This window comes from Trichosurus vulpecula, chromosome 8 (assembly GCF_011100635.1).
Source record: "Trichosurus vulpecula isolate mTriVul1 chromosome 8, mTriVul1.pri, whole genome shotgun sequence".
NCBI classification, from domain to species: Eukaryota; Metazoa; Chordata; class Mammalia; order Diprotodontia; family Phalangeridae; genus Trichosurus; species Trichosurus vulpecula.
In genome coordinates, this window is record NC_050580.1 from 177785732 (window position 1) to 177812502 (window position 26771).

A 26771-nucleotide genomic window follows, 5' to 3' on the forward strand; every position below is an offset into this window, starting at 1 on the left:
AGTCTGTGGAGGGCTTTAAGGTATAAGAAGACTGAAGAGGTAGGAAGGGACTAGGATGTGAAGGAATTATGCCAAATAGAAGATTTTACATTTTATATTTCAGGGGGCCGCTGAAATTTGTTGAATAGGCAGGGTAACATAGTCAGACCCGAACTTTTGTGAAGACCAGGTTGGCAGCTGATTGGAGGCTGGGCTGGAGTAAGGATAGATTTGAGATGAAGAGAGAAACCAGAAAGCTATTGCAGTAGTCTAGTTGTGAGGTGATGAGGGCCTGTACTTGGGTGGTGGCAGTGTTAGAGGAGAGAAGAAGGCATATTCAAGAGATATTGCAAAAGTAAAATCAACAGGTGTGGCAACAGATTGGATATGGGGAGAGAGACTGAAGAGTCAAGGATGACACCTATGACTGTTCCCTTGACAATAACAGGGAAGTTAGGAAGAGGGGAGGGTTTTGAGGGAAAAATCTCGGTATCAGCCTGGAACTACCACTAAGGGCAATCTGGCATCTCTCTGGTGGCCTATAACCCAACCTGAATCTTATTTTTTGTGTAAGAAAGGGAAAACAGTGCTTGGAGCTCATGGAAACTCTGCCTTATAGTTTGGAATCTTTGTGTGTATGCGTATATGTCGTTGCCTCATAAACCTCTGCCCCTCATCTGTGTGTTGTAATAGATGCTCAGTCTTTGAATTACGGTTTCAGAATAGGAGGAGACCTGTTGACATCACACACATACACTTTACAACAGTGTTTATAAATTACTTTCAGACCAGTTATATTATTTGATCTTCACAGTACCCTGTGAACAGGTAGGGCAGAGAGCATTATTCTTACCTAATAAATGAAGAAATTCAGACTCAGAGAGATTAACTAATTTTCCTAAGGTCACACTGCAGGTACCAGAGGTGAAATCTGAACCCACTCTGACTCCAGGTTGTGGGTTTGTTTTTTCCCTGCTGCACCAGGGTGCTTTCCTGTTCCCCTCTCCCAGTGGGAGAAAAGACTGCCTCCTCTCAGGTCATCTAGAGCCCTGAAGGAAAGGGAGAATGTAGGGATTTACATGATAGACGATCTTTTCTCTCCAGCAATCACCAGCATCATACCTTAACATACGTAAACAAAGAACAAAATTTATGAAATCATAAACGTACATCATTTGTAGTTTAACAAAATTATTCAAATTAAATAAAAATAATAACAAATTTATTTCCTTATTGATTTTCTTTTCCATCAATTGATTTTCTATATATTTTTCAGATTGTTACTGTTAATATTATTCACTTAGTTATAATGGTGCATAGACCATTCTCTTGATTTCTCTATCGTCACCTTATATCACTTCCTATAAATCTTTCCATATTCCTTTACATTCTTCATATTTATCATTTCCCAAAGGGGAGAAAATTAGATTTAAGAGAGAGAAAGAACCTCAGTAGTCATCTAATCCAAATGCATTTTATAGATGAAACTGAGTCCCAGTTGAATGAGTTGCCTGAGGTGGCACAGATACACAGCTGGGATTTGAACTCAGGTTCTTTGACTCTATGGCCCACTTGATTTCCTCTATACTACACTGCCTGTGGCACAATAACATTGTATTACATTTATATACCCCAATTTGTTCAGCTACTCTTTGAGTAATTGGATACTGAGGTTGTTTCTAGTTTTGCTATTACAAAAAATGCTGGTAAGATATCTTTGCTGGAGCTCTTTTTGTGGTGGCAAAGAAATGGAAATTGAGGGAATGCCCATCAATTGGGTAATGGCTGAAGTTGTGGTATATGGATGAATTGGAATACTATTGTTCCATAAGAAATGGTGAGCAGGCGAACTTCAGAAAAACCTGGAAAGACTTGCATGAACTGATGTCTAGTGAAGTGAGTAGAACCAAGAGAACACTGTACACAGTAACAGCAACATAGTGCTATGACCTACTTTTTTAGACTTAGCTCTTCTAGGCAATGCAGCGATCTAAGACAATTCCAAAAGACTTATGTTGGAAAATGCTATCTACATCCAGAGATGGCATCTGAATGCAGATCAAAGCATACTATTTTCTCTTTTTTTTGTTGTTTTTTCTTTCTCATGGTTTTCCCCTATTGTTCTGATTCTTTTTTCATAATATGAGTAATATGGAAATATGTTTAATATGATCACATATATAGCCTATATCCAATTGCATGCCATCTTGGGAAGAGGGAATGGTGGTGGGGGGTGTGGATTTGAAACTCAAAATCTTATAAAAGCAAATGCTGAAAACCAAAAATAAATAAATAATTAATTAAAAAAAGATATCTTTGCTGAAAGCTATTTTTTTCCTATTAATAAAATCAATGGATTATAGTACAATTATATAATTGGATCATTGGGTCAAAGAGTATGAAGAGTTTTGTAAGAGACTTTCTCAGTAAGACTAGGAGAATTAAATCAACTCTAATTCATTAAGTGGGATCATTTGTTGTTCAGTTGTTTCAGTCATGTCTGATTCCTCATGACCTCTTTTTTTTGTTTGTTTTTTGGCGAAGATACTGAAGTGATATGCCATTTCCTTTTCCAGATTACTTTGCAAATGAGGAAACTGAGGTAACCAGGGTTAAGTGATTTGCCCAGGTTCACACAGCTGTATTTGAAACTATCTTTGAATGGAGTCACTAAGCTGCCCTTAGAAAACCCTAGAGAGCCAACTAAAAATCTAATCAAAACAATGAACAACTTCAGTGAAGTTACAGGTTATTAAATAAACTCACACAAATCATCAGCATTTTTTTGTGTTACCAACAAAACCTATCAGGAAGAAATAGAAAGAGAAATCCCTTTTGAAATAACTATAGACAATAAAAAATACTTGAAAGTCTACTTGCCAGGACACACACAGGAATTATATGAACACAATTGCAAAACCACAAATAAAGACATCTATATAATTGTAGAAATATTTGTTGCCCATGGGTACGCCAACTCAACATAATAAAAATAGTACCTAAATTAATTTACTCATTCAGTGCCATTCTAACCAAATTACCAAAGAATTACTTCATAGAGCTAGGAAAAAAATTGTAACAAAATTCATCTGGAGGAACAAAAGGTCAAGAACATCAAGGGAATTGAAGAAAATAAAACAGGAAGGGAGTCTAGCAGTACCAGATCTCAAACTATACAGGAAAGCTGTAATTATCAGGTTCATAGGTGGAACAGATAAGGTATACAATATATAGGTGCAAATGAGCACAATGACCTAGTGTTTAATAAACCCAGAGATCCCAACTATTGGGACAAGAACTCATTATTTAACAAAAACTGGAGAAAACTGGAAAGTAGTCTGGCAGAAGCTATGCATAGACTAATATTTCACATTACATCTCATATATCAAGATAAGTTCAAAATGGGGGGGCGGAGCCAAGATGGCAGCTGGTAAGCAGGGAATAGTGTGAGCTCTGTACTGAGACCCTCCAAAAACTTATAAAAAATGGCTCTGAACCAATTCTAGAATGGCAGAACCCACAAAACAGCAGAGGGAAGCAGGGCTCCAGCCCAGGACAGCCTGGATGGTCTCTGGGTGAGGTCTATCCCACACGGAGCTCGGAGCTGGGAGCTGGGAGCTGGGAGCTGGGAACGGAGTGGAGCAGAGCCCAGCCTGAGCGACATGGATCATCCAGACCAGAAGCTGGACGGAGGGGGCCCTAGCGCCCTGATTCAGCGAGCTGCAGCAGTTACGAGACTTCTCAACCCACAAACACCAAAGACTGCGGAGAAGGTTAGTGGGGAAAGCTGCGGGAGTGGAAGGAGTTCGCGGTTCGGCTTCCAGCCCCGGGGGCAGTGGAGGTGGGGCAGCGACAGCTGTTGTTACTTCCGGCTCCAGGCCCACCTGGTGGGAGGAATTAAGTGGCAGATCAGAGCAGGGGTGCACAGCCTGCCGAAGATCTAAGCCCAGTTCGGGTTGGGGGTTCTTGGGGATGGAGCAGTGCTGGTGTGGCAGAGCGGGCACCTCCCCCCCAAACGTGGAACATAGAACTCTAATCTACAAGCAGTCATACCCCACTGAAAAACTCAAGGGTCAAGTTAGTTGGCTGGGAATATGGCCAGGCAGCGAAAACGCACCGAGATTCAGTCTCAGACTTTGCATTCTTTCTTTGCTGACAAAGAAGACCAAAACATACAGACAGAAGAAATTAATAAAGTCAAAGAGCCTACAACAGAAACCTCCAAGAAAAACAGGAACTGGTCCCAGGCCATGGAAGAGCTCAAAAAGGAGTTGGAAAAGCAAGTTAGAGAAGTAGAGGAAAAATTGGGAAGAGAAATGAGAAGGATGCGAGAAAACCATGAAAAACAAGTCAATGACTTGCTAAAGGAGACCCAAAAAAATACTGAAAAATACACTGAAGAAAACAACACCTTAAAAAACAGACTAACTCAAATGGCAAAAGAGCTCCAAAAAGCCAATGAGGAGAAGAATGCCTTGAAAGGCAGAATTAGCCAAATGGAAAAGGAGGTCCAAAAGACCACTGAAGAAAATACTACCTTAAAAATTAGATTGGAGCAAGTGGAAGCTAGTGACTTGATGAGAAATCAAGATATTATAAAACAGAACCAAAGGAATGAAAAAATGGAAGACAATGTGAAATATCTCCTTGGAAAAACCACTGACCTGGAAAATAGATCCAGGAGAGATAATTTAAAAATTATTGGACTACCTGAAAGCCATGATCAAAAAAAGAGCCTAGATACCATCTTTCAAGACATTATCAAGGAGAACTGCCCTGATATTCTAGAGCCACAGGGCAAAATAGAAATTGAAAGAATCCATCGATCGCCTCCTCAAATACATCCCAAAAAGAAATCTCCTAGGAATATTGTCGCCAAATTCCAGAGCTCCCAGATCAAGGAGTAAATACTGTAAGCAGCCAGAAAGAAACAATTTGAGTATTGTGGAAACCCAATCAGAATAACCCAAGATCTGGCAGCTTCTACATTAAGAGATCGAAGGGCTTGGAATGCGATATTCTGGAGGTCAATGGAGCTAGGATTAAAACCTAGAATCACCTATCCAGCAAAACTGAGTATCATGTTCCAAGGCAAAATATGGATTTTCAATAAAATAGAGGACTTTCAAGCTTTCTCAGTGAAAAGACCAGAACTGAATAGAAAATTTGACTTTCAAACACAAGAATCAAGAGAAGCATGAAAAGGTAATCAAGAAACGTAAATTGCAAGGGACTTACTAAAGTTGAACTGTTTTGTTTACATTCCTACATGGAAAGATGATGTGTATGATTCATGAGACCTCAGTATTAGGGTAGTTGAAGGGAATATGCATATGTATATATATGTTTATGTATATATATAAGTGAATGTGTATGTATGTATGTATCTATGTGTATATGTATGCATGTGTATGTATGTATATATATATGTGTATGTTTATATATATATACATATATATATATATATATATGTAAAAGAGAGAGAGCAGACACAGGGTGAGTTGAAGATGAAGGGAAGATATCTAAAAGAAATAAAATGAAATTAAGGGATGAGAGAGCAACATACTGAGAAAGGGAGATAGGGAGAGATAGAATGGGGTGGATTATCTCGCATAAACGTGGCAAGAGGAAGCAGTTCTGTGGGAGGAGGGGAGAGGGCAGGTGAGGAGGGAATGAGTGAACCTTGCTCTCATCAGATTTGGCCTGAGGAGGGAATACCATACATACTCAATTGGGTATCTTACCCCACAGGAAAGAAGAGGGAGGAAGATAAGAAAAAATAAAAGGGGGGGGATGATGGAGGGGAGGGCAGATGGGGGTGGAGGTAATCAAAACAAACACTTTGGAAAGGGGACAGGGTCAAGGGAGAAAATTCAATTAAGCGGGATGGGTTGGGAAGGAGCAAAATGTAGTTAGCCTTTCACAACATGAGTATTGTGGAAGGGTTATACATAATGATACATGCGTGGCCTAGGTTGAATTGCTCGGCTTCTTAGGGAGGGTGGGTGGGAAGGGAAGAGGGGAGAGAACTTGGAACTCAAAGTTTTAAAAACAGATGTTCAAAAACAAAAAAAAAAAAGTTTTTGCATGCAACTAAAAAATAAGATACACAGGCAATGGGGCGTAGAAATTTATCTTGCCCTACAAGAAAGGAAGGGAAAAGGGGATGAGAGGGGAGGGGGGTGATAGAGGGGAGGGCTGACTGGGGAACAGGGCAACTAGAATATATGCCATCTTGGAGTGGGGGGGAGGGTAGAATTGGGGAGAAAATTTGTAATTCAAACTGTTGTGAAAATCAATGCTGAAAACCAAATATGTTAAATAAATAAATTTAAATTAAATTAAATTAAAAAAAATTTAAAAAAAAAGATAAGTTCAAAATGGGTACAAAATGGGTAAGACATAAAGGCTTAATATCATAAGCAAATCAGTGGAGCATGGAAGAAATTGCCTGTTAGGATCTATGGATAGAGGAAGAGTTCATGACCAAATAAGAGCTAGAGAAGTTTACAGGAAATAAACTGGATAATTTTAATTACATAAAATTAAAGTTTTTGAACAAACAAAACCAATGCAGTTAAAATTAGGAGAAAAGCAGGAAACTGGGAAAAAATCTTTCTCAGGTAAAGGTCTCATTTCTAAAATATATAGAGAACTGAATCATATTTATAAGAACAACAGATCCCTCAATTGATAAAGGGTCAAAGAATATGCCTCAGATACTTACTAGTTTTGTGATACCGGGAAAGTCATTTAAGCCATTTGCCTCAGTTCCTCATCTGTAAAATGAGATAGAAAAGGAAATGGCAAACCACTCCAGTATCTTTGGCAAGAATACTCCAAAATGGGGTCACAAAGAATTGAACGCAACTGAAACAACTAAACAACAGCAACAAATATGAATAGGTAGTTTTAAGAGAGTGCAATCAAAGCTTTTAATAGCCTTATGAAAGATTGCTCTAAGTCACCAATAATTAGAGAAATGTAAGTTAAAACAACTCTGAGATAACCACCTCACACCCATGGTATTTGCTAAGATGACAAAAAAGGAAAATGGCAAATACTGGAGGGGACTCATGGTGAAATACACTCTCCACCTCTAGAAAGAGAATTGATAGGCTCAAAGTACAGACTGAATCATTTTTTTCCTTTCTTTTTCTTTCTTTTGGAACATGGCTAATGAGAAAATTTGTTTTGTCTAGACTTATTTGTAATGGGTTTTATATTTCTTGCTTTCTTATTGGGTAGGAGGGAGGGAAAGAGTGAGAGAATTTGGAACTGAAAATTAAACAAAATAGAACTAAAAAAAAGTGCATAAGATTCAGATTGGGTCATGGGCTACCAGATAACTGCCTGATTGTCCTCTGGGGTAGTCCCCAGCCTGATGATAATAAAATCTTTCCCCCAAAACTCTCCTCTTCTTAGCTATCCTTTTACTATTAAGGGCACTATCATTCTCATAATCTAGATGTCATTCTCAACTCCTCATTTTCTCCCACTCCTCAAATCCAATCTGCTGCCGAGGGCTGTTGATTTTCACCTTTGTAACATTGGGCTAGATGACCTCTAAAGTCCCTGCCAGCTCTAGACTATGATCCCATGAATCTTCATCATATTGTGATCTCTTGTTCTTATTATTATAGAAAGATTATAGTTTTCCATAGGGTTCCATATCTTCACTTGGGGTTGTTTTTCCAAAGTGTAGTTCCAGTGTAAATTCTAATTCAATTGTAGATGTCACGTAGGAATATGTATATGTCCTGGAAAGCTTTTGATTCTAAGATAAACTGTTCAGATCCGTTTTAAGTCTTCTATTTAGGTCGATTCCGTCCAGTTATAATATTCTGTGGGTCTGAGGTCTACTTTAAGAAAAACTCGTATACAAAAATTCAAACTTAAAAAATGATTAAAGAGATATTGCTCACACACTAGGGAATGTGCTTGGAAAGAGGAGAAAAGTGAAATCAGCCTACAGTTCCCTCCAAAGTAAGGTGGCCAGTATCAACAGACTTTAGATCCTCACCGGGGCTAGCTTTTCTCCTGCACTTAGTTTTCTCCAACCACTACCATACCCTTCTCTGGCTATGATGGCCAGACTGTTGACACAATCCTGTCTGCCCATTTCCCTCCTCAAAGCATTATCAAAGTTAAAAATAAAAATAACTCATTCCTGGCACAATTAAAGTTTATCAAAAGTAATTCTATTTCTTGGCAAGAGTAAAGAAAACTTTCAGTCCCAATGCTGGGGGAAGTAACAACCAATTGGGTTGTGACGAGGCTGAGTCTTTCTTAAAATGGTGTTATAATGAATCTCTAGGGAGCTCAGCCCCATCAGTTCAGAGGAGGGAGGAGATCCCTGAGTGGGTCCATACTTTGGGGTTGTATATATCTCTAACTCATGAAAACAAAGCAGCATCTCAAATACAGCAGGTCTTGCTCCACAGAGACACCCATAGTCTATTTTACCAAAATCTCACGTACAAGATCCTTTGCAGGCATAATGTCTTGAGACATGAAAGAACTATTTAACAACTGGCCCCTTGGGCTGACCTGAGGATGAGCTAAGGGAGCCACCACCAGCAAAAGTTACCCCTTTGGTCCAGGATGGGAGGATGATTGGCAACCAGTGATTAACATATCTTGCTTCTTTATCTATTTGCATTGGAAGCTACTTCTCACCACACATCAAGAGAGTATAGAGATATAGATCAGAGCAAAGGTCATTATCAACTTATGATGCCATGATGCTAGAAGGGCAAGAGGTTCCCAAAAGCAAAGCAAAGGGCTGTGTGAGATCAGTGTGATGCAGTTCTGAGACTGGCTGAGAAGAATGCTCCAGAGAAAGTGTCTTCTCTCTCATTAAGAGGGAGGTGAGGAAAGGATTGATAGTTAGTGGTGCAGGGAGCCAAGAAAAGAGTATTGCTGGGAAACACTGAATTTCCTGAGAAACATGGCAGCCCAGTCTAAGAAAAGAGAGGACACCTGACTGTTTCAGATCAGCAGACCATGTGCTGTCCCCTGGAGCCGGTGGGGAGAATCAGAAGTACCTTGCTGCCTGTGAGTAGCACCATCAGTATTGCCAGAAGTGCAATTGACCTAGAGGGGAATTTGAATATTTGCCCAGTGACCTCTGGCATAATTTATATAGTAGACCCTTTTGTAAGGAGATAATGACTGGGCAGCATTTGCATGAGAATCCTGCAAGGTGTCTTGTAGTCACCAACTTTTTTAGCAGTTTATGCACAAATTCTAATATGACATAGATTGGGCATTCTAGAAAAAGTGATGATGGGTAGACAAAAGGAAGGAAAACATCACTGAAATTCATCTTGCCTGGCTTGTCAGAGTTGTCTGACCCCATGGACCATGATACTGTTTCAACTGAAAAAAAGTCAAAGGTCCTGATTGCCTCAAGTTAAGGTTTGAATGAAATCCTTTAGTGCCTTTACACAGGATAAATATCACATACCCTCCATGTATAAAACTATCACAGAATCTTGGAGTTGAAAGTGTCCTCAGAGGCTGCCTAGTCCAACTTTTACCTGACCAAGAATTCCCTCTGCAACATACCAATAAAGAAGTATCCCACCTTTGCTTGAGGGGAGCCCACTGCCTCTAAAGGCAGCCATTCTGTTTTTGGATCTCTCTAACCATTGTAGGGGCAGCTAGGTGGCTCAGTGCATTGAGCTCTGGACTTGGCATCAGGAAGACCCATCTTCCTAAGTTCAAATCTGGCCTCAGACACTTACTAGCTGTGTGACCCTGGGCAAGTCACTTAACCCTATTTGCCTTAGTTTCTTTATCTGTAAAATGAGCTGGAGAAAGAAATAGTAAATCACTGCAGTATCTTTGCCAAGAAACCCCCAAATGGGGTCACAAAGAGTCAAACACGACTCAACAACAAAACAATCACTAGGAAGCCTCACTTTACAAATCTGTCTTCATGCAGCAGTTTCAACCCTTTATGCCTTGTTCTGCCCCTGGGGGGCCAAGCAGAACAAGTCTAATCCCTCTTCTGGTTGACAGTCCTTTGAATAGTTGGAGGTAGCTATTATATCCTCACTGTCTCCTCAACTGTGGGATAAACATCCCTGGTTCCTTCAACCCCTCTTCATGTAGCATGACCTCAAGGCCCTAAACCACTGTTGTTGCCCTCCAGTTTAACAGCATCCTTAAAAGGTGTTACCCAGAGCTGAACACAATACTGCAGATGTGGTCTGAATAGGAGAGGGTAAACTACCACATATCCATTCTGGACATTATGTCTCTTCTCTTCATGAAATTTATGATTGAGCTAGCTTTGGGGGCTTTCTTTCTCTCATGACTCATAGTAAGCTTGCAGCCCCCTAAAACCCCAAAATGACTTTCATGCAAATTGCTGTCTGGCCAAGCTCCATCATCTTCTACTTAAAGCATTAATTTTTTGAACCCCAATATAAGATTTTACATTTATCCCTCTTAAATGCTCTCTTATATGATTCAGTCAACCTTTTAACCAACTGAGAACATAATGACTAAGATTTATGTAGAGCTTTAAGATTTGCAAAATGCTTTACATACTATTATCTCATTTGAGTCATACAATTGTGAAAAGTACGTGTTAACCATCCCTCCTGCATGTGTCATCTGCACATTTGATAAGCATAACTTCTCTAACTTTACCCAAGGCTCTGATAAAAATCTTAACCAGCATATGGCCCGCCTTATAACCCTGCATGACTCCATTGGAGAAGTTGACATCAATACATTAAAGACTACTCTTTGGGTCTAACCATTAAACCAGTTCTTAATGTATCTAAATGTACCGTTAACCAGCACACATCTTTCCATCTTGTCCATAAGAACAGCATGAAAGATTCTGTCAAGTTCATTACTCAAATCTAGTTAGACTCCATCTATAGGACTTCCTTGCTACCCATCTATTAACTTTTTCAAATAGTACTGGATGGGCCTACGATAGAAACTGGCCTGAGGCATCATGAGGCAAGACCTAGGCCATCATAGCAATGACTTTCAAACCTGGCCATTGCACTCTCACACAACCCTGCAGAGAAAAAGAGCTAGTCTCACAAAGAGGAAGGTGATGTTATTTTTTTCTTCTCCAGCAACAACACAGTGAGAACCCAGACTCTTTCCATCTACAGTAGGGAAGAACATTAAGAATTCATAGGAGGGTAAATCTCTGCTTTCTACCTAGGAGGTCTGTCATAAATTGTCCCATTCTGGTTTGGGTCTTGCATATTCAATTCTTGAGAAATATAGGAAGGGCTGATCTGATTATAAATTGGTACTCAGTATATCTTCTGGAACAATGTGATTTATACTCTTCCTGAAATATGTCACTATCTCACTTGTCTTTTTCACAACAGCTTGGTATAGCTGATTTATTTTCAACTTATGCTTTACCATAAACCTTAGATTTTTTCCTGTCTGAAATACATAAGAGCAGCTCTTCCTTGTCTTATTCCTGGGTGTCTCTTGAACTGTCCTATCCAACTCTTAATCCTAATGAATCTGGTTCTCTTGACTCACAACTTCTCCAGATCATCCTAATCACTCTGATTCTTGCTCTTGTCCTATATAAAGGGCTACAAACCTTAGACAGCAGTCAGCCCTCATCATTGAACTTGAAGATTAGGCTGTGTAGTTCATTATGGCTTCAACACTAAATTCAATAAATGTTTATTAAGTGCCTACAAGGTGCAAGGCACTGTGCTAGGTACAAGAAACAGAAAGACAGTAACGAGACAGTTCTTTTCCCCAAGGAACTTAATTTCTACTGAGGGGACACAACGGGTATAGAAATAAGCATAGTATAAGAAAAACCGAGGGGAGAGAGGGGTGGGGAGAGAGAGAGAGAGAACTGACTGACCCCGGGGGGTCTGGGAAGATTTCCCAGATGAAGTAGCTCCTGACTTGAATTTTAAAGGAAAGTTTAGAGGTTTTGATAGACAAAGCTAATGACCGAGTTAATTCAGGCAATGAGGAATGACAATTCATAGATCTGGAAAATGGAGTGTTGAGAATCACTAGCGGTCCGATCTGACTGAAATATACTGAATAGCAGGGGGAAGTATGAAGTAAAGCCAAAAAGGTAGATGGGAGCTAGGTTATAGAAGGTCTTCAATGCTCAGCTATGGGCATTTTATTCTATAGGCAATGATGGGGAACCACTGAATGTTTTTCTTTCCTTTTCTCTTTTCTCCTTCCTTCTTCCTTCCTTCCTTCCTTCCTTCCTTCTTCTTCCTTCAAGAGAAGCATGAAAAGGTAAACAAGAAAGAGAAATCATAAGGGACTTACTAAAGTTGAATTGTTTTGTTTACATTCCTACATAGAGAGATGATGTGTATGATCCATGAGACCTCAATATCGTAGTAGCTGAAAGGAATATGCATATATACATATATGTTTATGTATATATATATGTATATATAAAAGTGAATGTGCATGTATGTATATATGTATGTGTATATATATATAAAGAGAGAGAGAGAGCAGACACAGGGTGAGTTGAAGATGAAGGGAAGATATCTAAAAGAAATAAAATCAAATTAAGGGATGAGAGAGGAGTATATTGAGAGAGGGAGATAGGGAGAGATAGAATGGGGTGGATTATCTCGCATAAACGTGGCAAGAAGAAGCAGTTTTGTGGGAGGAGGGGAGAGGGCAGGTGAAGGGGGAATGAGTGAATCTTGCTCTCATTAAATTTGGCCTGAGGAGGGAATACCATACATACTCAATTGGGTATCTTACCCCACAGGAAAGAAGAGGGAAGAAGATAAAAAGGGGTGGGGGGATGATGGAGGGGAGGGCAGATGGGGGTGGAGGTAATCAAAAACAAACACTTTGGAAAGGGGACAGGGTCAGGGGAGAAAATTCAATAAAGGGGGATGGGTTGGGAAGGAGCAAAATATAGTTAGTCTTTCACAACATGAGTATTGTGGAAAGGTTATACATAATGATACACATGTGGCCTATGTTGAATTGCTTGACTTCTTAGGGAGGGTGGGTGGGAAGGGAAGAGGGGAGAGAATTTGGAACTCAAAGTTTTAAAAACAGATGTTCAAAAACAAAAAAAAGTTTTTGTATGCAACTAGAAAATAAGATACCCAGGCAATGGGGCGTAGAAATTTATCTTGCCCTACAAGAAAGGAAGGGAAAAGGGGATGAGAGGGGAGTGGGGTGACAGAAGGGAGGGCTGAATGGGGAACAGGGCAACCAGAATATACGCCATCTTGGAGTGGGGGGGAGGGTAGAAATGGGGAGAAAATTTGTAATTCAAACTCCTGTGAAAATCAATACTGAAAACTAAATATGTTAAATAAATAAATTAAAAAAAAACAATAAAAATGAGGAAATTTAAAAAAGAGCAGCTCCTATAAAGAAGTAATATTGGATGACTATAATTGACATCTAATTTCTCCCCATATATGCACATATAGAGGTGGAGATGGAGACAAAAATAGTGATATAAATAGAGATATGTAGATATGCATATAGATATTGATATAGACACAGATACATAGATATAACTAAGCTTCAATTCTCCAAGTTTTATCCAAATGCCTCCTTATGGTATGCAGGTGACCCTAGGCTCTGAAAGGACATATCAGTTGAATACAGGATCTGATAAATTCTAGTAAGCTAGAAAAATTAAAGTTGTAATCTGTCTGGAGTTTCAGGGTACGTCTGAAGACAATACTAATGAAGTTGAAGGAAGTCCTTTATTACTACGTCTATAACAAGGAATTTTTCAACTCCAGCAGCTTTCAAAAAAAAAGAACTCCTTTTACTAAACGATGGAAGAGTTTCAATCTGTGTCAGTAGAGATAGTTCCCACATCAATGAAATTATATAGATCCTTGAAGTCCTGATGCAAGGAGTCAATGCTGGAAGTACAAGGAAGGAACAGGTGGGTAAACAAGCTAGGTTGCATGTTTACTTTCAATGCCTCTGCTTTGAGTGACTTGAAGGATATAGGATTGTGGGAGGGGGAATGTTTAATGGAACAATGAAATGATATCTAGTGCCAAACAACATGAAAAAAGATGATCCATAATCTGGGATAAAAGAAAGAAGAAGTGTTGAGAACAGGTTTTCTTATAAGGAACAGAGTAATGGCAGAAAGAATGGACCTGGCTTGGTTGCGAAAATAAGATAGATAAGAGTTTGGTCTACACACTCTTCAGTCAACTATCTAAGTTATTATTCAGCCTTACACTGCTAACCCACTTAGTTCCTAATCCGAGGCAAATTCTATGTAGGTTATTCACTGGCTAAGGAGTTATGATGGATGTGGCTCTGGAGGTTGAAGATATTGTTGCACATAAAAATAAAGGACTTGTTGAGCTGGAAAAGCTTCCTTCATTTCCTATTCCCTCCACCTTTAGATCAATTGGCATCTTACAGCACCACAGCATCTTGTGCTAATACTCTCATCTCTTTTTCCCCAGCAAGGAACATGGGGAACAGCACCACTATCACTGAGATCATTCTTCAGGGACTCACAGATGCCTGTGAATTACAAATGCTGATCTTTGTGGGGCTCCTCCTGACCTACCTTATCACACTGCTAGGGAACCTCCTCATCATTGTCATCACCCTGATGGATCATCGCCTTCACACCCCCATGTACTACTTCCTCAGAAATTTTGCTGTACTGGAGATCTGGTTCACTTCTGTCATCTTTCCCAAGATGCTAGATAATATCCTAACAGGGAATAAGACCATCTCCTTACTGGGATGCTTCCTGCAAAGTTTCCTCTACTTTTTCCTAGGAACCACAGAATTCTTCCTCCTGGCTGTGATGTCCTTTGATCGGTATGTGGCAATCTGTAACCCCTTGCGTTATGCCACCATTATGAGCAAAAGGGTCTGTGTGCAGCTGGTGCTGTCCTCATGGATGGGAGGTTTCCTTCTCATCATTGTCCCAAGCTGCATCACATTTCAGCAGCCTTTCTGTGGTCCCAATGTCATCAATCACTTTTTTTGTGACAATTTCCCATTGCTAGAACTAGTGTGTGCAGACACAAGCCTGGTGGAACTGATAGGCTTTATGGGGGCTAACATCAGTCTGCTGGGTACCTTATCTGTCACTGCCTCTTGTTATGGCCATATCCTCTATACAATCCTGCACATCCCTTCAGCCAAGGAGAGGCAGAAAGCCTTTTCCACTTGTTCCTCCCACATCATTGTGGTATCACTTTTTTATGGCAGCTGTATCTTTATGTATGTCAGGGCAGGTAAGGGCAGTGAAGGACAGAACCTGAACAAGATGGTGGCTATCCTCAACACTGTGGTGACTCCAATGCTCAACCCTTTCATCTATACTCTGAGGAACAAACAGGTAAAACTGGTGATTAGGGAAAAGGTGGGCAAGTGGATCTCCCAGGCCTGAGCTGGAGCTGTCGAGCAGGAAGAGTTCTCCACAGGAGGCAAAGGTTTTTGTAGTTCCTTGAGTTCCTATGATTGAGCCTTGTCATGTCAACAACATAGTGCCACAACAGTGTTTTTGTATGGGTCACCATGCCTTCTTCCTTCATTCAAATGGCTCTGGACTGTTCTTGGGGTCATCTTGGTGATCAACCCAAATATTTTCCCTTCCTCTCCTCCCTAGAATGAGTTGCTAAAAAGTCCCTGCCATTTTCTCAATATGTTGTCCCCAGCCTTCTCCAAGGAACTAAACTATAGTGCTCTATTACTCTGCTCACATGACAGGAACCTGGCGATCGTTCAGTTCTTCTAGTTAAGGAAGCAGAGAACATAAGGAGGTCAGCTCCACTCTGGTGGCAGGTCTTTCCTGGTGTCTGGTTCCTGACCCCTGCTTGCATGCAAGTGATAGTTTCTATCACTCATAGTTCATTTATTCATTAATAACAAACCCAAGTCCTGTTCCTGCTGGAATAACATCTACTTAAAATAATAAAAATTATCATCACTCCAAGCCCTTTGATTGCACTGTTATATAAAACTATTCAAAAATGTTATATAAAGCTATCAAAAATTTACAATATTTGCCCTCTGGGAGTATATTACCTAAAATATGCAAATTTAATATAGATTAAGATGCCAAGGTCATAGCAAAAGCCAACAAACATTAAAAAATCCAGATCTATACAAGTTGAAGCCAATAGCTAGGATATACAAGTTCAGGTAATTTGGAAACAGGCTGGATCACAATCTCATTTGTACCTGAGAAGATCTTACTGGAAAAAGGAACTTTGTCCAGAACCACTTGGATGAAGGAAGAAGGCATGGTGACCCATGCAGAAAGACTATTGTGGGTTTGCGTTGTTGACATAAGACACGGCTCAGTCATAGGAAACGTTCAGATGAAGAGATTGACTAAATTTCTAAACCAGGAAGAGGACTAAAACAAGGTAAGGTCATCAGGGTATGTTTACTAAAGGCTTTTGAAGCATACTATGAATTTCTTAAACCTGACCCAGAGTATAATAGGAGGGTAGCATAGAATCCTAAACAGGTTTATGAAATAGAGAAAATGAAGGCTAAGAAAACAGCTTTGTTTATGATTTAAGAATAGATCACTGGTTGGAAGGGAGATGAGGCTTGCAAGGCCCAGACAAGAAATTGCTGGGACTCAAAGTTAGTATTTGATCTTAGAGAAAGGACCAAGTCCAGGAGATATTATCTAAGGTAAAACAGTATGTTTTGGTTCCGAGTGGCTGTGTAAAGGGAAGGGCATTTACACTCAGATGTCACGCTATTACCTCTGCAGAGACAACAACTTCATTACTAGCAGGAAAGTCTGCCCAGCAAACATGAATCTCCTGGGGTGATTTGCGTAGACTGTATGTATGGTTGGAATTGATAGGAATCCAAAGAGTTTTCGCCATCTAGCTCGAAGAGGAGATTGGATTTAAGCAGTGTCTCTTCAGGCAGATGAAAAGCAATTGTGAAAAAGGACAATAATGTAGGAGAACTATTCATGCAACGACCGTAACATTGTAAATGAAAACAACTTGAAAGACAAAAATTCTGATTAATTTAATGACCAATTAGGACTCTGGAAGACTGATGATGAAGCCTGTCTTCCAGCTCAGGATGGATTGGTGAAGGACTTTAGGGACAAAATGGTATATACATTTTCAGAAACAACCAATACAACACAAATTTGTTTTATTCAACCATTTTGTGATTGTTCAGTTGTTTTCAATCATATCTGACTTTTTGTGACCCCATTTGGCAAAAATACTAGAGTGGTTTCCCATTTTCTGCAGATGAGGAAACTGAGCAGGGTGAAGTGACTTGTCCAGGGTCACACAGGAAGATGAGTCTTCCTGACTCCAGCAGGTATATTATCCATTTGGACTTGCTCCAGAAAAGGTTCACTACCCTGATACAGGCTGTCATCACTGCATTAGCCAGATGTTTGATCTCCATTTCTTAAGTCTTTTCTCATTCCTGTCTATAATCCACTTGGCTGTCAAATTGACCTTATTTTATCTCCTTTCTTTTTTTAATTTTATTTTTTTCACTTAATAGTATTTTTTTCCAATTATATGTAAATATAGTTTTTAACATTCACTTTTATGAGATTTTGAGTTCACATTTTTTCCTTCCTTTCCCTACCCCCTCCCCAAGATGACAAGCAATCTAATATAAGTATACATGTACAATCATATTAAACGTATTTCCACATTAGTCATGTTGTGAAAGAAGAATCAGAACAAATGGGAAAAATCTTAAGAAAGAAAAAAAGAGAAACAGACATTCCTCAATCTGCAGTCAGACTCCATAGTTCTTTCTCTGGATGTGGATAACATTTTCCATCATGAGTCTTTTGGAATTGTCTTAGATCATTGTATTGCTGAGGAGAGCTAGGTTTATCAAAGCTGGTCATCCCACAATGTGGCTGTTACTATGTACAATGTTCTCCTGGTTCTGCTCACTTCATTCAGCATCAGTTCATGTAGTCTTTCCAGGTTTTTCTGAAATCGGCCTGCTCATCATTTCTTACAGCACAATAGTATTTCATTACATTATATGCCACAATTTGTTCAACCATTCCTCAGTTGATTGGCATTTTCTCAATTTTCAATTCTTTGTCACCACAAGAAAGCTACTATAGATATTTGTGTACATGTGGGTCCTTTTCCTTTTTTATGATCTCTTTGGGCTACAAACCTAGTAGTGGTATTGCTGGATCAGAAGGTATGCACAGATTTATAATACTTTGGGCATAGTTCCAAATTGCTCTCCAGAATGACTGGATCAGTTTACAACTCCACCAACACTGCTCAAATTGATCTTCTTAAGGTTCAAGTCTGACCATATCACCGTCCACCCTCATTCAATTAGCTTCAATGCCTCTCTATTACTTCTAGGATCAATGTAAAATCCTGTTTAGTTTAAAAAGTTCTCCATAACCTAGCCTATTCTTACCTTCCCAGGAAGAGTCCTTCTACGTAACATTTAAAAGGAGGGAAGAAAAACTTGTAGAAGCAATTCAATATTTGTGAAACATTTAATAGTTTCATTGTCATACAAACTGGGTGTTTTGCAAAATGAATTAATGAATGAAAGTAATGGATCAAGCCTTTACTATGTGCTAGGCACCGGGCTAAACTCTGGGAAAACAGATTTTAAAAGTAAGATAAATTCTGCCTTCAGGGAGCTTACATCCAAATAGAGACAAAAGAGCCACTTCCCTGGTTGCTCTTATGGAAAAGAATATCCCTTAAATTACAGCTTAACAACTTAGCTCCTCACTGAATACTAATTTACATAACAGACCATCAAATGTCTTATATGAAGCAAATCTACGGTGCCACATAGCTGCTCAGCTTTGTTTGAGTATACTTATTTATTAACATGAGAGAGCTTTGTATTTGCAGTAAGGGAGAAGAGTAGAAAGAGAATGATAGTAATGCAAAAAAAGAGAACTTTAATGAAACATTTAAAAAAAACATAAAAGAGAACAGAAGGAATTCAGGAGGAGTTCAGATAAGCAGGACAATATTGACACTACCATATTAAATTTTACACATATTAAAAAAGCAAACTGTATGTAATAGAGTCACTTTTCCTGGTCTTCTTTGAATATGGAAAGGTTCATATTTGCTGATGATGTTCTGGTTCATATTAAATTTTTTTAAAAAAACAATGCCTAAGGATTTCTCTGGTTGTCAGACTATCTGACTATGGCTCTAAATCCTAAAATATTGAACCAGCCCCTGAGTCTATGAACTAAAAGAGTTGTAAACTAGCAGAGAATGATGGAGGAGAGACATGGGTGGTATGCAGGAAGAGACAAAGCAGTTCATATTGTAATACCATCACCAGACCTACTATGTTGTTTAACTAAATATCATTTGCTTTGAGCTGTTATGTCTTTTGGTTGGTTCAGCAGAAGAATATCAATAGATGTTTGTCATTTGTGGTTTTGAATGAATGGTGATTCAAGAGATCTCCTGAAACCCAGATAGCTTTCAGAAAGTCTTTAACTGAGGAGGATCCCAGGATATGCTTCCAGTCTAGCATGTCCCAAACTAACCTATTTCCTTAAGTTCCCCATTTTTATTTAATGGTATTTATATTTATTTAAATGATATCATTTAAATGATGTATTTATTTAAATGATATCATCTTCAAAAAGCCTGCTACTGAAGTTTATTCTTGTTGAATAATTTTTTCAATTGTCGAATGACACTTCATGACCCCATTTGGGGTTTCCTTGGCAAAGATATTAGAATGGTTTCCCATTTCCTTTTCCAGCTCATTTTACAAATGAGGCAAACAGGGTTAAATGACTTGCCCATAGGGTCACACTGTTAGGAAGTATCTGAAGCCAGATTTGAACTCAGGAAGATGAGTCTTCCTGACTTCAGGCCCAGTACTCTATCCACTGTGCCACCTGGCTGCTCAGCAATGTATGGAGTGTTTATGGAAGACTGCTCCTCTGGCATGACAGGGCTTGCTGAACCCTTTTCAAGGTTACTCATTCACCTTTGGTGTCCACCTTTCACCAAACTGTCATCTGTGGATCCAAGAAGCTGTAGCATGCATAGCAGCCATACCCTGGTAAAACCATCTGATGGGTTAAACCAGATGGAGGGTAATCAACAGGTAAGTTAGGGGGATGTCTATCCCAAGTAAGTGAAGACTTCCCCGGCAGAACGGGTGGATGAAAACAATTTGTTCCAATGTCCATGAAGGTGGCAGAAGCAGGTGCCGTGGTGCAATTAAAGCTTGTTCAGACATTCTAGATGCCAAGGTCATCCACTGGATCCTGGACCAGCACCAATCATCTTGACTTTTGTCTTGCCACTGGACTTTGATGATGCTGGAAAAGAGAGTGAGGCAGACAACTTTGTGCCATGCTCCCTCCCTTAAATCTAATTCAGGTGCAAGTCAAAACATCACCCCATAATTTCATTGATCCTTGTCAAAAACAATGGATAAACAACAACGTCATCTGTGAAATAAGAAGATTGAATTTAGATTGCTTCTGAAGTTCCTTCTAGATCTAAATGTATAATCCTTTCATTTCTCCATTATTCCTATATTTTAAGTCATAGTCTTGGAATCTACAGCCTGCCCTTACATATAATTTCTTAACCAGTTACTTATTTCCCAAATGCACCTTTCTCCTCTGAAATTCTCATTCTTCAATCAGAAAGTGATAAAAACACCACCTATATCCCAGGTTCTTGCTTAGAACTTCTTTATTTCTAATAATGCTTTCTAGGTACCTTCTTTTGGCATTATTTGTCCTCACATGAATCACCAAAAGTAGGTTGTGGTTATGAGGTTTAACAAGTTTCAGAAATCTCTCTGCAATATCTTGGGTAGCTTCCCTGGAAAGATAGCATGTCTTACTGATTGATATGTCAAGTCCATATATGGCCACCCATAGTCACCAAACACAACTACTTGCTTCTTCTTCTTCTGACCTTTACTGCATGACTTGTGTCCTAATGGCACCTGTGAGTCCACGTACTTATTCCTTGAAGCACAGAAGCTCTCTTTAAGTCCATCATGAGTTCCCTCACCTCCTATTCTCTCCACCTCAAAACTCTATATACCTCTTTATCAATTCCCTCCAAGGAAAAGATGGTTCTTCTCTTAGGCAACACTAATCCCTCTATTTGTGTCCTTGACCACATCCCCTCCAATATCTTCAGAAAGATACCCCCAGTGATCATTCCTTCCCTCTCCCTTATCATTAATGTCTTCCTTGCTATTAGTTCTTTCTCTGCTACCTACGATATACTCACGTTTTCCTTCATCCTTTAGGGAAAAAAAACCCTTTATTATCTCTTTAAACTATCATTCAATTTCTCTCCTTCCTCTCATGGTCAAAATCCTAGAAATAGCTGTTTCATCTTTTGCTTCTGGTTCCTCATTACCCATTTTTCAGTCCATTGTGTTACTTCTGACCTCACTATTCAACTGAAACTACAATTTTTATCAAGACACTACAGCCTTCCAGTCAAATAGGTTCATAATTTCAGAGTCATTCTTGACTGTTTCCCTCCTCTTTACTCCCCCAAATCAATTAGTTAGCAAATCTTGTCATATCTACCTCTAAAAATATTTTTAAGTTTTATTTTTTCAATTAGCAAAAATCTATTTTCTCTCCTATTCCTATCCTCCCTCCATTAGAAAAATTAAGTTAAAAAAAAACCCAACAGTACAAACCTTGACTATGGTTATAAATTTGAATGAAAAAACTTGACTATGAATGTAACAAACAAGCATAGTTAAGCAAAACAAATTCTTGCATTATCTATGTCCAAAATTATAGATCTCATTTTGTACCCCAAATTGATCAGCTTTCTGTCAGGAAGTAGGTAGCGCACTTCATTACCAGTCTTCTGGAATCATTGTAGATCATTGCATTGATCAGAGTTCTTAAGTTTTTCAAAGTTGTTTGTCTCTATAATGTTATTATTCTGTAAATTGTTCTCTTGGATCTGCTCACTTCGTTCTACATCCTGAACCAGAAGACAGGCTTCATCATCAGTCTTCTGGAGTTATAATTGGTCATTAAATTAATCAGAATTTTTGTCTTTCAAGTTGTTTTCATTTACAGTGTTATGGTCATTGCATGAATAGTTCTCCTACGTTATTGTCCTTTCTTTCATCTGCCTGAAGAGCCACTGCTTAAATCCAATCCACTCTTTGAGCTCGATGGAGAAAACTGTATCAACTTGAACCATACATATAGTCTATGTACTATAAGAAAATGTAATGGTCAATTTCAGAGTAATTTTACCTATCAGTAGTACAGCTTTCTCAAGGGGAGGCAAAGGGGCCTGGTGGACAATGCTGGATTTGGAGTCAAGAATTCTGTCTAGTTCATTTCCTAGGTTGTTGTGGAGGAGGTAAGAGATAAGAGAAAATGCTGACTCTCACACCACTATCTTGACTCTGCCCCATTATGATAATTTGTTTTATAAGAGGGGAATCTAAACTCATGAAAACTCTGCCTTCTAGTTTGGAATCTGTGTGTGTGTGTGTGTGTGTGTGTGTGTGTGTGTGTATACATATAGCATTCTCTCTCTGCCCCTCTTCCGTGTCTCATAATGCTATCCACCTCTAAGGAAAGAACTGATGGAGTCTGAATGCAAATTGAAACATACTATTTTCACTTTTTTTGTGGTTCTTTTCTTTTGGTCTATTTCTTCTTTCGTAACATAACTAATATTGAAATATGTTTGTACATTATGATTGCACATACATAACCTATATCAAATTGTTTACTGTCTTAGGGAAGGGGTGGTGAGAAAGAGAGAGAGATAATTTGTAACTCAATATGAGAATGTCAAAAATTGTCTTTACATGTAATTGGAAAAAAAATACTGTTTAAAAAGTCCCTATCCTGAGGCTATTTTTGGACTTTGGAGATTTGGATTGCAGCCAGCTGCTTCTGGTGGTTTAGCTATAAAATTCCAGAAGAATGTGCCTGTCTTTTGAACTTTTTAAAAAATCTGCTATATGTCTCATACCAAACTCTAAACTCTTAATTTACCTAGGATGAGAAAAATTACTTTCCACTCCCATGCTGCCAGATGTAACCCATGCAAGTCAGATTTATGTCAGAGGCTCACCCTTCACCACCTCTTAGGATCCCTTAGTTTTCACAAAGTTCATCACAAATGTCACCTCCTACATGAGGCCTTTCCTGGATGCCCCTCCCACTAGCTGTTAGTGCCTCCTTCTTACTTTGTGTAGATGCTCTATTCTATATCTACTGAGGTGTGTATGTGATGCACATGTTGTATTCCCGACAGACCGGGAGCTCCTTGAGAACCAGCACTGCTTCATGTTTGCATTTGTAACACCAGCATCTAACACAGCACCTGACATTATTAGCAGGCCCTCAATAGATGCTTGTTATTGAATGATTGAACATCCGTGTTGTCTGGTATAACTTTTCATAATCTCCCCACCCTGATTTATTTGTTTCGTAAATTTGGATTTTTGCATTTGACATGTTCTCAAAGCAGCACACACTTGTCCTTGTTCCCAGTCAGCTTCACAGACTCATGAAATATTACAGCTGGAGGGTTGTGGAGGAGGAGGATGAACCTGAACACTGTGAATTTTGGGAAAACATGGTGTTTCCAGCAGCAATATATGGCTGCGAGAGTTAGACTATAAGGAAAACTGAGCATTGAAGAATCAACACTTTTGAACTGTGGTGCTGGAGAAGACATTTGAGAGTCTCTTTGTTGCAACAATTCAGCTAGCAGCTGCTGTGGGGGTGAAAAACCAACACAAGTCCAACAACAAGAACACTGCAAGCACAGGTTCTTTTGATCTGCTTTACTAGGGAAAGTAGTGTTAAGAGGTTAACAATCTTATTTCAGTCCAATATACAAATATCATTCACTTAGTTCAGGGGAAAAAGCCAGCGCCCTGAACTTCAGAGCAAATACAAACAAATTACAAACATACATTTATAAACAGACCAAATACAATTCATAGTTACCAACATCTGAGTTCTGCCGGGGGCTCTTAGAGTGGCTGCCCAGAGTCCCGTGCCTCCAGGAGTGAGAGCCTCCAAGAGAATGCCGACCTCTGGGTTTATATATCTTATTCAGGGTCAAAGGTGAGTCACACATGCAATTCACCCACGTGACCTAAAAAGCATCACAAAAATGCGACTTAAACGCATGTGGTCTAAAAGCCTCTGATGTCACAAACATGTCACTCAAACCCATGTAAACTAGGCTTTTCCTTGAGGCAAGGAGATCATCAAGGACTCCTAATTTAATCAAGGAAACAAAGGCCAAACTCTTCAAGGGCACTTGGTTGAATAAGTGCTAAAAGCCCTTCTTGATTGCCAATACACCCTTGGACAACAAGGAGATCAAATCAGTCAGTGCTGAAAGAAATGCATTCAGACTATTCACTGGAAGATCAAATACCAATGCTGAAGCTTAAACACTTTGGCCGCATGAGGAGAAGATGGCACTTGTTGGAAAAGACCTTAATGTTGGGAAAGATTGAAGACAAAAGGAAAAGAAGACAGCAGAGGATGAGATAGATAGTGTCATAGAAACAATGAACATGAAAGTCAGCAGACTTCAAGAAAGAGTGGAGGACAGCAGGGCCTGGTATGCTATGGTCCTGAAGAGTCAGATGCGGCTGAACAGCAACAATAACAAAATTTCTACCCAGATAAAGAAGCCTCCAAGGCCACAGAAATAGAATTATGGGGCAATATCAAGAGAGACCCTCACGCTACATTCTGTTTCCTTCATCAACGACATTAAGGAGACTTCCAGTATCTTAGAAGTTACTAACCACAGAGGAATTAATTTTCCCATAGGAACAAATCTGATTTTTGTCAACTCCTTGATACTTTCATAATTGTCTTTCCTCCTTTACTTCTGGCTGAACAGTTGCTGATTGGCAACATTGTACCTAGCCCCCTTTTGCTATATTATAAGAACCCCAAGATTGACCACCCCAGTGGGAATCTCTTTGGACACTTCCCTCTCACTAATAAACTCTTTTCTCCTTAGCTGGTCCTTTGTTTGTCTGACACTCAGTCTGATCCAACGACCTGTTTGATGATTGAGATCCTTCTCAGACCTGTTGAGGCCTGAGGTTGGAATTCATGAGACAGATTCCTTAGAGCTTTCCTTATTCAGTGGATGGCCAAATATGTGCCCTTAATTTGTGAGGGCATTTTTTTTCATGTTAACATAGAAAGAGTTCTCTATATGACTGCAATGGAGTACTATTGTACCATAAGAAATGATGAAATGGATGGTATTATAGAAATCTGGAAAAGCATGTATGTACTTAAAAAAATTCTTTGGAAGGATACTGCAATAAAGTTACACTTTTAAACATTTAGTGCTTATTGTTGTTAAAATAAGATTATTTATTGATTGGATCTATACCTGTGATTTCATTGGTGTGGGGAACTCCTGGTGAAGAAACTTTCTTAACCAATGAAGATAGGCCAATTCATGTGATTCATAGTCTTGGAGATTTGACTGGAGGCACTAAGAAATTAAGTGGCCAGGGTCACACAGCCAGCATGTGTAAAAAGCGGGACTTGAACAGATGTCTTCCTGACCTTGAGGCTGGCTCTGCCTCCAAGATTACTTAATTTAAAAAAAAAATTAATCACTAAAAAAATCTACCTTCTCCCCCTTTCATTTCCTACCCCCTTGCTCACCCCATTGAGAAAGAAAGGAAAAAAAAACTCTCTTACAGATATGTATTGTCAAGCAAAAAAAAATGTCATATTTTGCACCCTGAGTCTATCACCGTTCAGGAGATGAGAGGCGAAGGGCAGTGAGTGAACTGTTTTTTCCTGATTCCTCCAGAATTCTGTTGGTCTTCTCAGTGATCTGAGTCCTAAAGTCTTTCAGAGTTGTTTGTCATCGCAACACTCTCTGTGATAGCACAGAACTGTAATAGCACGTCCATTAATTAGATAATGAATTTTAAAAATGATGTCATAGGAATGTAGTTGAACGTAATTGTGGAGTAAGGAATGATAAATATGAAGAATTCATGGAAATATGAGAAGATTTGTTTGAAATGATATAGAATAAAATAATCAGAGGCAAGGGAATATATACAATACACAATGACTATGTAAATGGAAAGAAAAAGCGGCAAGGAGGGCGTAATGGATAAATCGCTGGGCCTGGAGTCAAGAAGATTTGAGTTGGGGCAGCTAGGTGGCACAGTGAGTAGAGCACCGGTCCTGGAGTCAGGAGGACTTGAGCTCAAATCCAGCCTCAGACACTTGACACACTAGCTGTGTGACCTTGGGCAAGTCACTTAACCCCACTTGCCCTGCCTTCCCCCCTCCAAAAAAAAAAGATTTGAGTTCAAATATTGCTTCAGACACTTGCAATTCATATGATCCTGGGCAAGTCACTAAACCTCTGTGTCAATGTCTTCGCCTGCAAAATAAGAATAATAACAACATTGACTCCCCAGGGTTATTTGAGGATCAAATGAGATAATATTTGTAAAACACTTAGCCTACCTTGGTAAATAGTAGGTACTTCACAAATGCTTATTCCCTCCATCCTTCCTTCCCCTAATAGGAAGTCTGAGCAAATGAAAAAGCAGTGAATGATCTGGGAAAAAAGACAACGAAAAATACCTTCCATGTTATGACAGACAGATAAGGAGCTACTTGGACAAAATATCATATGTATGCTATGCAATCATTGTATTAAAAGTTTTTGTTAAGTTTTTAATCATTAGGGAGGGTAGTATATATTTAAATGACTGTGATGTAAATATTAAAAGGATTGATTATATATATTTATATGATTATATAAGC

At 39.2% G+C, this 26771-nt stretch overlaps 1 protein-coding gene across 1 annotated transcript; it reads left to right on the top strand.

Annotated features, from left to right (window-relative positions):
* Window positions 1-14441: 14441 nt before the first annotated feature.
* LOC118827879 (olfactory receptor 49-like) lies at window positions 14442-15377 on the top strand. Its single transcript, XM_036734213.1, has one exon. The coding sequence runs from the start codon at window positions 14442-14444 to the stop codon at window positions 15375-15377; it is 936 nt and encodes a 311-aa protein (XP_036590108.1).
* Window positions 15378-26771: the final 11394 nt, after the last annotated feature.

Excerpts from the sequence above, each read along its gene's own strand:
- LOC118827879 (XM_036734213.1), top strand. The coding sequence starts at position 14,442 with ATGGGGAACAGCACCACTATCACTGAGATCATTCTTCAGGGACTCACA.